Source organism: Choristoneura fumiferana, chromosome 14 (assembly GCF_025370935.1).
Source record: "Choristoneura fumiferana chromosome 14, NRCan_CFum_1, whole genome shotgun sequence".
NCBI classification, from domain to species: Eukaryota; Metazoa; Arthropoda; class Insecta; order Lepidoptera; family Tortricidae; genus Choristoneura; species Choristoneura fumiferana.
The window spans coordinates 17760644-17776380 of record NC_133485.1 but is presented as its reverse complement, the minus strand read 5'-3'; the positions used below and the strand labels follow the sequence as shown (position 1 = coordinate 17776380).

The window sequence follows — 15737 nt, the reverse complement described above, 5'->3', positions numbered from 1 at the left end:
TGCAAAGACGAAGCGAGTGAATAGAAGGCGGTTGGTAGTGTAGCTCTTTCTTACCTACCTTACATTTAAACTGCTTACAAAATCTGTATATTAAACATCTACCGTTTCTCGTAACATAACACGTTACATCCTTTTATCTACATGCTTAACATAACTTCCCTATTATATGTTCAGAAACGACTATCAATCAAATGGCCTTTATTAAGAACCTGGTATCTGCGGGTGCATCTTAATGTTCACATTAAAGTACAGTGCATCTTAATGTTTACATTAAAGTATCGGTAATACTTTTTTTAACAATGCATATCTGTACATATTGTAGAAAACTTATGACATGCATGTAGATAATAATTATTATTATAAATAAAATTTTAGTTTTTTATTATCTGTTTTATTTAAGCTTTGGTAGGTACTTCAAATTAGTTATCAGTAACACTAACTAAAACACAGGCCATATCTGAACATATTATAGAAAACTTATGATATGCATGTAGATAAAGTTATGTATGCGGCTATACATAATTAGGCATTAAAACACTCGTGTGATCTTATTATGAAAACCACACTCGTACTTTAATGCCTCTCATTATGCACCAGCCACATAAATAACTATTATAAAGCACGCATAACTTGAATCTCAAATGCACACCACAAAGCAGTTCGGCAGCTTTGGTGTGTAGAGCCCTAAAGGTTGCGGACGTTCTCTGATGTCGGTTGCGGATTATGGATACGGACCACAGAAATTTTAATAAGATGAATAATAACCAAGAGCGTGTCGGACACGCCCAAAATAGGGTTCCGTAGCCATTACGAAAAAATTAAGTAATATTTTTCTAAGTATTTCTTATTTTATACGGAATCTTCCAAGTTTAGGTATATTTATACCTTAGGCTGCTATTTACTCATAAACTACTAATAATTCTCAAGCAAACTTAGCCGTTATAGTTTTCCTTGAAAGTTTGATATACTTACTACCATCCTGATTTTTTTCAAATTTTTCCACTCACCGGTTTAGATTTTAGAGGGGGGGGACGCTCGATTTTTATGAAAATTTGCACTTTAAAGTTGAATATTACGCAAACAAATCACTGAATCGAAAAATCGTCTTAGCAACCCCCTAATGGTTTTAAAAGACCTATTCAACGATACCCACACTATAGGGTTGGATAAGAAAAAAAAAACACCCCCACTTTACGTCTATGGGAGGTACCCTAAAAAAAATATTTTTGAATTTTAATTGTACCATTTTGTCGGCATAGTTTACTTATATACCTATCCGTGCAAAATTGCAGCTTTCTAGCATTGATAGTCCCTGAGCAAAGCCGCGGACGGACAGACAGACAGACAGGCAGACAGGCAGACAGACAGACAGACCAACAGACATGGCGAAACTATAAGGGTTCCGTTTTTGCCTTTTTGGCTCCGGAACCCTAAAAAGCCTTAATATGTTTTCAATTATCTGTAAAGGTCACAGCTCGTTACAGCCACCCGGCACCCGACCTGCACCGCCTCGCCTCGAGCGGTTAGTATTCTTCATATGGATTTGTATGGGTATGCGCTCACTACATCAACTCCGTAGCGTCACCGGTTCGCCTCACTCGCGAGGTTGCTACGCGCGGACCACTCGGTGGGTGACGCTCTTTCCCGGCCCGGATAATACCGGGATGGAAATACCGACCCTGTTTTTCGTGTACACGCAAGCGCGTGTAGAAGCTCCTGTCAGTTTCTATGTCAGCCCGCTGCTCGCCGCCATAGTTACTACTAGGAAATTCGTGGACAACGCGAGGTCCACCGGTGGACCACCTATCAACAACGAGTGGACGCCGAAAGTGGAGGCGGTGCTGCACGGGTGCCGAGTGGCTCTAATTCGCTGTGACCATAACAGTTATAAATTAGATGAGATGATGTCGTTAAAAAAAGGATTAAATTTCATTGGTGTGTACCGTAATATACATGAAAATACAAAAAGTGTACCTACTCACTGAAGGGAGACGAGAATAAATGACGAAATCGATTGTTGAGGGATATAAACACGGTATCATTTCTATTCGTCTTATTATTACTTCTGTGGGCCCTGAAGCCGGTTGCGGATTACGGTTGCGTTACATCCACAAAGCCGTCTCGACATAGTAAAAGAGGAGAAGTAGGTTCACTACAAACAAAAGTACATCGCGCGGCTTAAATGTGTGCGCACACACCCGCCGCACGCACACACTGATGATTTAAGGAGGATTAAGTTTTCTGTAGTCAAGGCTGCGCTGCTGTACGTTTTGATTTTAGCTCGCTCGTCTTGCGCTCGCTTCGCGAGATGATCACCTTTTACGTTCGCGTACTCGTACTAACGTATTTTTTTGTATTAGGTATAGTTGTGAATTAGTAGTATGTAAGTAAAGTGTAATAGTTTTGTGCAGGGACACATGAAAAAATAATAGATACCTACCTACCTACCTATAAACAATATAGTTATAGTATTATGTGTAGGGAAACATGAGTAGTATGTACACAGTCGCCATCAGCATCACCACTCCGGCGAATTTATAAATAATATTTTTAAATTTTGTATAATAATAATAATATAGCGGCATAGAATCTTATTTGTCCAGACACAGACATAGGACAATTTTAATTTAACTTTCGTACTAAAATTATTTGCCGGTAGGAAATTAATTTAAAATAGACATCGACAACCCTAAGCTTCCGCGCCGGAGTAGGCAGTTAAGTTGCTAAAGGGTCGGAGTGTGCATACTTCTCCTCTTTTACTATAGTCTCGATCTAAAGCGCTCTACTGTGAAGCATAAAGCCGAAGGCGTCCGTGACACACGTCAGTTGCGGACGGCCACTTAACGTTAAGGAAAAAACCATATTGCGTCAAATATTTATAAGCTACATCGTGTAAGCATTCAGAATGAACATAGTTTTCGCGCCTTGACGCAATCTAACCTAACCTATGTTTTTTCAAGTTTCTGACACGAACAAGTTAACTTACTTTTCATGAGGCCAGTTGCTTTTTAGACCACTTGCTACTTAGACCAGCTGCGTTTTAGACAAAGTGATACTAATCCGAATAAACTACTTTTAAGTTTTCAGTTATTTTATTAATACATTTAAAAAAAAACTTTTTTTTTCGTTATGTTTTTTGATATTTTGTATTTTTTATTTATTTTATAATTGTTTTTTTATAGTATTAGGTATTGATTCATTTTGATTTGTATGTACTGTGTTATGTTGTATTCATCTGTTTATTTGAAATAAAATGTCAAAGGATTAACACATTGTATGAAAGAAATGAGCTAAGGTCAGCATACAATTTTAGAGAATGGACATTTTGCAAGCACACATCATACTACATTTTTATAAAAATCTTTCGCTCAATGTGGTTAATTTCTTCAATATATGCGACAAAATAGGTATTGTTAATGGAACAAAGGCTAATTAAACTACCCGACGCAGTGTATATTGTATAATAAATAATTTGGTCAATGGAAGGAAGTATGATAATGATCAGACGAAACTCAATATGTAATGAGAATAGCTATGTCAATATCGTTGTATTTTAATTTGATAGTTCGAGTAGCATGCGGTAGCTCCGTAGCCTTGTGTTGAATATAACTTCCTGAGATCCATCATATAAATAATAATAAAAAGTCAAAGCAATTGGATTCTAATTGTTTCGGGAATAACATGGAACTGTCGTGGTGTAAAACGATAGAGAAACAAGAGAATGTTCACTTAGTTACATTGTCATAGGTCCGTAAGGGTGACACTCTTTCCCGGTCCGGATAATACCGACATGGAAATACCGAAAAAAAAAAAAACAATGAGTAATGACCGCGATAGTCTAAAACATTGTGATGGAAATACCGACCCTGTTTTTTGTGTACACGCCCATAGAAACTGACATGAGCTTCTATGGGCGTGTACACGAAAAACAGGGTCGGTATTTCCATGTCGGTATTATCCGGGCCGGGAAAGACTGTCGTCACCCGTCCGTAATTCCCTTGAACTTATTGTGTGCATTTTATTGCACATTTTGGAGGAACCAGAATAAGAGTTTGTTTTACAATGCTATAATTTAGAAAGATCTATAGGATCAAGGCCATTTTTTTTTAAACCCAGCTGTCAATTATCTTTCTACTATGCCAAGCTGGGCAAGAAGCGTATTATATGCAATTTTCATTTTACATATGTGTACAATACACTCTCAGTGACTTGTTGTCGTAAAAAAACTCGTAATGTTGTATGTTGTTGTTGTATGAGTAAATTAAAAAGACTAGTTATAGATTAAATAAAAAACCGGCCAAGAGCGTGTCGTACACGCCCAGGATAGGGTTCCGTAGCCATTACGAAAAAATCAAATAATATTTTTCTAAGGATTTCGTATTCTGTACTGAATCTTCCAAGCTTAGGTATATTTTATACCTTAGGCTGCTATTTACTCTTAAACTACTAGTAATTCTCAAGCCATTTCAGCCGCTATAATTTTCCTTGTAAATTTGATATATTTACTACTCTTCTGAATTTTTTAAAATTTTCCACCAACAGTTTAGATTTTAGTGGGGGGGGGGGTGTCGAGAAAAAAAACACCCCCACTTTACGTCTATGGGAGGTATCGTAAAAAATTGTTTTTACTTTATTTATTGTACCCCTCTGTCGGCGTGACTGATATGTATATTGTAGTAGATGTAGACAGACAGACGGACAAACATGGCGAAACTATAAGGGTTCCTAGTTGACTACGGAACCTTAAAAAAGTCATAAATTAAGAACCTTTAATTGTTTAAAAAAATCAAAAACTATGAAATTTGCGTCAGTCTTACATATGCTTTGGTCCAGAAATTTCGATTTCTGAATGCCATTCTGTCAAACGGTACAAAATAGTTAAAGAAAGATGATGGTTATGAATTTGATGGCACCTGCGTTACTTTCGCCTCTAATATTCTCCATTCTTTCGCTCCCTCCCTATGTGTAGTGTCCAATCGCGCAAACATCACAACACATTGTAAATATAAAATAACATTGGCGAGGCCAAGGTTCCCTGACATTTTGGTGTACCCTTACCTCAGTATCGTCCATCGAGCTGCTAGTCATGCGGCGACCCGTTGCCACCCTTTCAGGAGTCGCCCCTCCCGTGGGCGTACTGAAATGGTTCTCGTCAAAAGTCAGGGCCTCCTCTAACTCCTCTATCTCCACTCTTTCTACTGCTACACTCGTACTCTCCGCGTCAACAAAGTGCGCGTCCGCGTCAACGTCCGTCACTGTGTCAACGTTCTGTGTTTCTGCGTCAGCGTTATGTGTTTCCGTTACAACGGTACCTGTTTCATGTTCTGCGTTACTTGCTTCTTGTTCTACATTAGTAGTTTCTATTTCGGCCGTGTTTTCTACATTGATTTCATTTTCTGCTTCCGTTGGTGCGGTTTCACTTACATCGGCGGTTTCTAAGTTCGTTCTAGCATTATCATTGACCGCGTCTGACTCCCTTTCGATCGCTTCGTCTGTTTTGTCTTTTTGTTCCGCGCCGTCTGATTGGTCGGCGTGAGCGACGGCGCTCTCTGATTGGCCGGCAGCTTCTGCCGGTGCCTCGTTTTGACTAGAGGTCGCGTTATCACAGTCTTGAGCAACATCGTCAGTTTCGTTGTCACCTTCCAGTTCTTTGAGGCGAACTTCGTTCGCGCATACAACGTCGTCCTCCTCTCTTAAATTACTATCACAGGTATTACTTAAGCTAGATGTTTGAGGCACTTCAGTTAGTTCTGGGTTTGATTCCCTGCTGGGTTGAGGAGATCGTACGGGCGAAGTTAATGGCGTCGCATCATAGGAGGTACCCTCGCCGCTATTGTTATCCCCCTGTTAGAGAGTTAAATATTACTTATGCACAAACTCATAGACATAAGTTTGTAAATTAATTATGTTTTCACGTGTAAATTTTCTATGATAAGTGAGGACAACACAATGTCGATGGTGGAGAGTTCTGTTATCGACCCTTCTATGCCAGATGTCAACCTAGAATTGTTAGATATAGTTAGTCCTGGATTGCTAAGCCCATGCTGCGAAATTAGTATAATGTTGCATATGTAAGTCACGATGTATGTAATGGGGAATGAATATAGTAGGCACACAAATAAAATATCTTAAACCAATAATGACTGTCAGTATCGTTCTGGCACTCACAAAGAACAATCAAGTGTGAGTGGTGTTTAAAAAATCCTTACAAAAATATAAAATAAAATGAAAACTCAACCGTACAGTTGACCTTTCATTCTAATTTAAACGTAAACCTTACGATACCTTTTACGCAATTTAGCTACATAAAACCAACCATCCAATAAAAAAATATATATAATTTCAAACACCTACATTTTTTTAAACAAGAATGAATAGTGTTATATATGTAAAAAATAATAAGAAATACCTACTATCTACGCGTGCTATGTTTTATTAAAAAAAACATTCCTTATAAAGACCCAAAATCCTAAACTACTTATTAAAAATTTACTTTATTAAAAATACAAGCATGCACGACTGAAATATAATTCATATTTCAACATTAAGATAAAAAGTTCATGCAAAATATAATGTTCATTTTCGAATTTATTCATTCAACAATAATGATCAAGATGCTACAGCGACAAAGCGATACATATCACGCTAAAATGTTAAATTTATTAAAGATCCTAATCTATATTAAATAATACCTAACTTTAAGTAAAAGTAAGACAAGTTTGTGTTTTCTTTCTAAGAAATCGAAAGTAGAATGAAATTGGCTAGATCCACCTAAAGTCAATAAGTAAATACAAAGCTTTTAAATGCTTGGTTTGCTCGCACAATTTTATAACCAAAATAAGATATTTTTTTGCATAAGCCCGAAATAATATTGAAAATAGCGTATGCTGAAACATTTAAAGCATATTTTGTACAATTTCAAAATTTATTCTACTACTATCTTTCACTCAAAATTTGTATGCCTCCTTCAATTAGTTAAATAGACTTGCAAATTCGCCACAATTTTACCTTAATCCATATTAGTTAAAAATAATCATGACTTTCTATAAGTTTGCCCTTAAGAACAGATTACATTCCGTTACTCTTTTCAATGTAAACTTGCAAATTTTGACCGACAAGACAATCCTAGATGGCTAGTCTCCTTTCCCTTTCTGGCAACATTCTGGCAACAATCTCTAAGAAAAAGCGTTATTTTAAACGTGTAATTTAAGACGAGTTGTAATGCTGCATGCTGACTGCAACGTAACCTCAACTGACGACAGCTCATATATTTCAATCGCAGCCAGCGTGCAGTTTGCGTGCAATTGTAACGACTGCAATAAAAAATGTATGGGCAAATTCAGCAGTTGCAGTCCGCTTGTACTGGCCCCAAGATTCACGGATGTTGGAACACCAGCGTGTATAGATTTAATAAATTATGCAGATTTGTTGACAGAAACCATTCGCTCGACTTAAGATATATAGGGCTGTCTTGTTTTAAGTTGTACTTTGACTATTTAAGACCGCTAACGGCCTTACCTCGATAACTTCACGTTCTTTCTGTTCATTGCGTGTCCGAGGCGCTCATCGCGCAGTGGCTACCTAACCACACACGCAATGAACAGAAAATACTGATGTAAAGACGGAAACGGGTCAAAATACATAAAATTTAAAAATAATAATGTACGAAATACATAATGGTCACGTGACAATATTATTTTCGGTGAAACTATTATTGTGACGAACTTTTTTGTTCGTTTTCGTATACATATTGGTTTAGGTTAGGTTTATTGGACAAAATAAATAGGAAAGATATAGCAGATCATAAAGATCTGCTATCAGATTAATCGATTTGACATAAGTGAAAATTATAGCTATTTTCCAAATATTGACACATACCTTGGTTGATTCTGTCTCAAAAACTTAAATTTGCATAACTTGATTTTTTGCATTACAATCGTGTAAAGTTGCCAATTTCGGAGAAATTTAATTATACCAAACCATTATGTATTTTGGCCATAAATCTTTTTAAACTTTACTTAATTTGATACGTACAGGCAGCAGCATAAGCATGAGCGGTTGTGCAGCTCAAAACGATTTATACACCCTCTCGTTGCCTTGGCAGTAATAATTGTTTTCAAAAACCTTAAAAAAACTCCCTTTTATCACTGATTCCTGGTGTATATAATTTGTTCACACAACCGCTCACGCTTTTGCTCGGACCCCGTCAACACCTATAGTTTGAAGTAGCCCCTATCCGCTAGTGCTGGGACGTACCTGGTGCGCAGGCGCCGGGCTGGCGCGTTCGTCGCTGTCGTGCGAGATGTGGAACCGGCGCTGGAACTCCGTCGCGGCCGTCTCCATACGCTCGGCTTGCGACTCCGTGCTCATGTGCCGACTGCGGGTGGTGGAGCGTTAAAGCAGAGTTACCACCAATAATGTGCGAGAATGTGTTGTGACCACAGATATAGATTATGCTAGATTACGCAAATGCATCTATTTCGCGTGTCCGAACCCCGACCAAACGTCCGGGTTGGCCCCATACAAAGACTGACCGCTAACTGACTAATCATAACTAGTGATTGACTCGAGCCCCACGGCGCATTTGAATCGATTTTGCGCAGACATCGGGGAATTCACATCGCTAATTCGCTCTTGAGACGTCACAGTAGATATAAAAAAGTGACACGGTTGGTTTTCATACTGATTGAGGTGTTTGCGTTATCTAGTGTAATCTATATCTGTGGTTGTGACCAATAGAAACGCTTCGTTTACCTATGCTCGCACAGCACATGTCTGGTGGAAACAGCTGAGCGGAGCGAGGATGGGTAGATGAAGCGTTTCTATTGGTTAATGAAAAACAGATTCCTCGCACATTATTGGTGGAAACTTTGCTTGAATCCAATGCTTAGGTCACGTAAAATAATACCCAAAATAAAATAGGGGCCACGGCAGTGCCGTAGCGTGGGTAACAGCCGCCCGGGGCGGAAGTAAATTTTGCCGCCCTCTTGTTTAAGTTTTAAAAACCTACCTATACAAGATGTCAATACATTATTGTACTATTCAATTATAGAAAGGGGATTTCCCGATTTCGCCACAATATAAGTAATGGAAAATGCTCCTTCTAAACAGTCCGAATCGTAGGTGTGGCAAAATTATGAAATATATTATTTTTTTTTTTATTCGACTGGATGGCAAACGAGCAAGTGGGTCTCCTGATGGTAAGAGATCACCACCGCCCATAGACACCTGCAACACCAGGGGGATTGCAGATGCGTTGCCAACCTAGAGGCCTAAGATGGGATACCTCAAGTGCCAGTAATTTCACCGGCTGTCTTACTCTCCACGCCGAAACACAACAGTGCAAGCACTGCTGCTTCACGGCAGGATTAGCGAGCAAGATGGTGGTAGCAATCCGGGCGGACCTTGCACAAGGTCCTACCACCTGCTATCTATTATTATTATTATCTATTATTTACTATGGAATTTTGCCGCCCCCTCAACTCCGGGGCGTCATTATTTGACGTCTGTGTACCTATTGGTTTAATAATACGAAACCAGCAATTGCTTTCGCTAGGCACTTTACGATAGTTATTTACGTCATAAATCAATTTCAATACTGTGCCCTTAGTGAAAGTTTTCGTTTAAAAAATACGTCTCGATCGCGTTCGCGTTAAAATCTCAATTTGTATGCAAACACGAACAGCGCCTCTAGCGGATCGTTTGCGATGTTCGTGTTTCCATACAAATTGAGATTTTAACGCGAACGCGATCGAGACGTATTTTATAACCGAAAACTAACACTAAGGGTACTGACTTATCTTTTAAACAGTTACTACTGTTTAACAGTATCAGTTTGGCCACTAACTTTATTTGACCTGTACTTTCACTTAAAAGTTAACGGAAATCAAAAATAACACTATGTATAATTTTGAACATGAAACTACCGTGAGACTCACCCATATCAAATGATATACGGAATGATATAATGATACGGATAACTCACGTCTTAAATCGAGTTTAGCTCGACACGTTTCGGGCTATTTCGTAGCCCTTCTTCTCAGGAGCACGCGACTCGGCGGCTGCCGCAACACGCACACTACGCGCCACCGCTCCGCTCGCGCGACTGCCCGACGAAACTAACACCGGCGCACAACTACCCGCATTTTTATCGTCATTTTTAATGTCACTGTCTAATGTAGGGTAGCACACAACACTAACAACATCGCTCCGTAAAGGCACGTTCACACCAACCGATGACGCAGCACGAGTATTTAATATTGTTAAAGTGCGGGTAGTTGTGTGCCGGTGTTAGTTTCGTCGGACAGTCGCACGAGCAGAGCGGTGGCGCTTAGTTGCAGCCGCCGAGTCGCATGCTCCCTTGAAGAAGGGCTACGAAATAGCGCGAAACATGTCGAGTTATCCGTTACAATATCATTTAATACTATGTATCATGTATGGTAATACTCACGTAAAAGCGAGCGTGGGCCGCTCCCACTGGGTGGACCTAGCCACGTGATTCACGTAGTAAGTACGCCCGTTAGCGTCCTGCCGCTCCTCCCAGCCTGGCGGTAGGACGTCCCCACCCACAACCTGAAACAACCAGTCTCGTTATTAAATAGAACTTCACACAAGCCTTTGAATTGATACGCATGTGTCCCAAGGTTTCCTCGCGATGTTTCCCTGCGATGTGGGGGATCCCCAGTACGAATGCCTTTAATGGTCTGCTCTACGAAAGTATCAATACAGTTGTAGTAGTGAAGTTAATACGTATAAGGTAAGAGGTGTTTATACACTGCATCCCTTTAGCGTACTAAGCGACCGTAGGTCATGTTAAATTTCGCACATAAATTCTGAAAAGCTGAAGTTGCGAGCTCGGGTTTGAACCCACGATGGTCTGCTTGAGAGGCCATAGTTCACACGACCTTCACGGCTATCAAGGAACTAACCTATTGTCCTATAACTTATTCCTTTTTTTTTTTGCTTAACCACAGCGGCCATTGCTACACTCTGACTAGATGGTCTAAGGTCAAGAAGTAGTTTGGGTAAGCAGATAGTAATGGCATCCTATCATACTAATATCACAGTATAACATGCTTTCCCTACAGTAGGCCGACGCCTTTGAAGTTGAGCGATACCGCAGCCTGTATAGATATTTACGCAAGTAAATCAGGAGACCCACTTGCTCGTTTGCCATACAGTCAAATAAAAAATAAAAAAAGTAAGGAAGGGTTGTCACAAGTTTAAAATTTAAAGGTATATGTCTTTTACAAATCGGTACATATTGATATTACGAAATTATATAAAACAAAATGAATTAGGTGTGGTACTAGGGGTAATAAATATCAAAATATACTAATTTTGACATAAAAAACTTTTTTTTCTACAAAACATACTTTCACAGATTAGTAACCGGCAAATACTTTCGGTTTCTAGACTTAATCGACTTAAAATTCGTGTTATTGAATTTAATGATATAAAAAAATATACATAATTATATAAATAGATGAAATAATACATAAATAGTACATGTCGTATTCGCCATAATAAATCCATACCTCATATTATAAATGCGAAAGTGTGTGTGTGTTTGTCCGTCTTTCACGCCGTAACGGAGCGACGGATCGACGCGATTTTTGGCATAGAGATAGTTTATGGGCCCGAGAGTGACATAGGCTACTTCTTATCCCGGAAAAATGCACAGTTCCCGAGGGAACAGCGCGCGATAACCGAATACCACGCGGGCGGAGCCGCGGGCAAAAGCTAGTTTTATTATAAATTGAAATGTTAAAAAAACGCGATAGCCCTATAAGACTTGTCCCAAGCTACTAAGAAAGGCGAAGTATGCAGCTGGGGCTCCTCCCACCCGCGTCTCACCCCTCACGCCCCGCACGATTGCTCTGTCCAGACGTCTCCGTCGGATTACTCTAGGTAAACTTGTTATACTGTGCTAATATTATAGATAAGAAAGTACGTGAAGATGTTTGTTACTCAATCTACTACTACTAGTTGAATATGTTTATTGCGATTCCGCGGGAATTATGCAATTTTCCCTAATAAAAAATATTCTGTGTCCTCCCCAAACATCTCCATACCAAATTTCATCCAAATCGATTCAGTGGTTTAATCGTGCAGAGATGACAGACAGACAGAGTTACTTTCGCATTTATAATAATAGTAAGGATATCGATAACTATTATAATAATAATATCTGCTTGTCCAATCCTAGTGGCATGATTAACCTTAAATCAGCCAATCAGAGGACAGCGTGCGTCGCAGTCGCAGTGGTTCGGTGAAAATTTTTCAAACAAATTAAATTATAATTTCAAACCTAGTTAATATACTCGATGCCAATAATGCAACATGTACATTTGTGAAGGTAGACTATATCTAACTTATTCGTAAGTATGCTCGATTGCAATAATGTGTATACATGTGTCAAGCAAGTTAGAGCGAGACGCATCACGCTCCAGTTAAAAAGAGATAGCTTAACCCACGAGAACCCATAAACCAACCAATATTGAGAATATAGCTTGGAAAATTGTAACTTCATACATTCTTAATATACGAACCACTTCGTTTCCCATAATGCCATTTGTCATAATTAAACTTGTCATATCAACGTTTGCTATCAAATATTAGAACCATGCTATTTTTTTGATCTCCTCGCATAAATTGTGAAGAAAATACTGTTGTTGCATATTATGGAAAACAATACATTATGGCAAATGAAATTCGGGCAAACGAAAGACAACCGAAAATACACATTTGTTAAGTACAGTCAACACAGACAAACTTACAGATATCGCTTTTTTACGACATTTTCGGTAGCATTAGTAGTCGGCAGAAAGCATCCGTAGAAAATAAACTTCTCAGTATTAGGAAACAATGTTACTAAAAACTATTATTACCAAAACACGTGCAATTAAAGCTTCAAGACACTATAATTCCATGCTATAAGACGATAAAACCCTAAAAAAATCCAGCCCCTCGTAATATCGAAACCTAAAACATTTTTTTTTACATAAAACTGACCCAATAATTGTCTCTACCATTTACTACTTACACTATCATTTACTGGGGTTATATATCGGAATCGAAACAAAGATGTTTAATATTTATGTAATACTAGCTGGTGCCTGCGGCTTCGCCTGCGGTGTATTTTTTTTTTTCTAAATCTTCTTTTATCTACACCCATATAGTAAATCCTCAATTATGCGTTCAAAAACCATAGGTAATGACCTGCATTACGACATTGGATTCTATTATGAACACGGCTGTATCGTAATGAGATTTCATACTTCATTACAGCACGGGGGAGGGGGAGGGAGGGGCGCCGCGACCACGTGCAGCAGCAGGTCATCGCGCGCAGCGGGCGCAGTTCGTGGGGCAGACATAGCTAGTTATCTACCTAGTTCTTGTTAATGCAGGTCGTGTACACATGATAGATTAGGATTTAATATATGGATATAGATAAAATATTGCAGAAAAGGTCGCCTTAACACTGTCACAAATTCAAATTTTTAGTGTATTTGTACCCCATAAAATCATACTTTTAATAACTAACTCAGGAGACATTACCAATGAAACAAGGTGCACTAAAAAGTTGATTCACCCAAATATTTAACAACAGTGTGTTCTGGGCAAAATTTGACAATGAATGATCCAATTGCAATAGATGGCACCACAGCCAGTATTGGCGTATGCAAGCGATCAACGTTTTCGAATGGGTCAGTTAGAGGCGACGTGGTGCAGTTAGTAGCATACTCGGCGCGCATAACCAAGCATTCTAGGTTCGAATCCTGTCCAACGCAAACGGACTCTTTTTCGTTTTTTTTTATCTGTTTTCTGATCTCTCCAGCAGTGTGGAGGTGGAGGAACTGCATGAACAAGCATATCTTGCATAAACTTAGCCATCATTAGGTCGCGGGTGAGCAAAGAAATTCTTTTAGTTCAATGAAATAAGTATTGTGTGACAACTCCATGACTTAGTTTCAATGGATCTGCAACACTGAGAACGGGTTAAAGTCATCAGTGCGCTAGAATTCAGATTAAATAATATAAATCTGATAATAAATTCCTTGGCAAGAGATATTTAGGTATATTTCATAGGAAGCCACCGCAGCCCAAAGCGTTGAAGTCAAGCCCGCAATTATAATAAAAGGACATACGACAAAATCATCGTCGTCTGGTTCCGGGAGCGACAGCATCTGCCAGTCGCCGACGGTCGCGGACGCAACCTGGCAGGGCAAAGCCATTGGCATAACTAGTTTAACAAGCTTTTATTAGTCCTCGTGAGGCCCAATACAGATAGGTCTATCAACTTTTTCTTATACCTCGTTGCCATGGTTACGTCCCCTGGACAACTCTTTTAAACCATGAGTTTCTACATGATTTCTGTGGCTAAAACTCATCGAGCGTAGGTACATTTTTGCCGTAGTTAGAAAGCAGTCTTTTAAGAAACTCTGTCACTGTTGTCTCTTGGACAACGGGACATACTAACAAACAAGAAAAAGTTGATTGACCCAGATTTAGGCAACTTTTTTAAATTGACATCCAGCTTAAAATTCTGATAATCAGAATTTGACGTGGGCCTTACGAGGATAATTCGCGAAGTTTGCTTGATGTCGAATTTCGCACGTCTTATTTCAGATACTCCACCGACAAGAGTAGAACTCTTTAAGTTAAAGAAGAAGATAGGAGTGTTCGAAATGGCTAGAGATTCGGTACACTTAGTATACTGGCTAACGGTGCAACAGTCAGCTAAAAAAGGCTTGTATCAAAGTTTATTTTAACCTAATTTTGAAGCCTTTAAGTTTGAAAGGCTATACAGCGTGTATTATTGATACTACCTCAAACTTTAAGGGTAGTGAAGGCCCTAATTATCACATTTAATTATGTTTGAGTAAAAAAATAGACTTATTATTTTCCTTAGAAAATTAATTAGCACGCAATGTATCACAACGTGAAACTACTTTGTTTTTGTTCAAAACGTCGCGCTTGTTGACGTGACAGCTGTCACAGAACGCTTCTCTCTCATATCAAATTATTGTACGCATTACATTGCTGCTCGAAAATATTTCAAAAACTAATTACGGTCTGGTAGTTAATTCTAAATTAAAAAATTGTTTTGATATCGGTTCACAGCACTTAAATCTTCGTCTAGTTACAGTTTGAGGTAGTATCAAAAATACACGCTGGCATGTAGTTCCGGTTAGTTGCGATCCAAAAACCAAACCAAAAAAAAATCAAACCAAACAAAAATATTATTCATCTCTACTTCCTAATGTATACTAACACTAAAACACAAAGAAAATTCAAAAGGAGAGCTTTCGATGTCAATAAAATAAGGGTGACAGTCTATGTGGCGCTTGTTTCGGGAGGTCCGTTTGACAAGGTTATGCTACATTTGCGGCACGTTTTTGATTCATTACATCAGGGTTACTCAAAGTGGGGTACGCGAACCCCTAGGGGTTCGCTATTCGACGGTAGGGGGTTCGCGACAAGGTTTACGTGACTCCAAAAACCACCAGGCTGCAAGACTAGCAAGATGATTAAGATTGGTTTTTGGAGTCTTTTTGTATTTTTTATTTCAACTCCAAATTTGTTCCTTATTTGTTTGTTATTTGTTGGTTGTTGGCAAGATGATTCTTACCTATATTTGTTACCTTTTATTGAAATAAATAATGTACATTATATTATGATGATGATTGAAATAAAGCAGTCAATTTTATTACTTTCTTTGGGGGGGGGGGAGG

General features: G+C 38.8%; 1 protein-coding gene across 1 annotated transcript in view; it reads right to left on the bottom strand.

The window, feature by feature from the left end:
- LOC141435340 (E3 ubiquitin-protein ligase Nedd-4-like) overlaps positions 1-15737 on the bottom strand; it is a gene marked incomplete in the record, with an annotated part of 86555 nt that overhangs the window by 46729 nt on the left and 24089 nt on the right. The window contains 4 exon segments of the mRNA XM_074098047.1: positions 5277-5844; positions 8257-8377; positions 10451-10572; positions 14151-14219. Of these exon segments, the coding sequence (XP_073954148.1) occupies positions 5277-5844; positions 8257-8377; positions 10451-10572; positions 14151-14219 (880 nt within the window).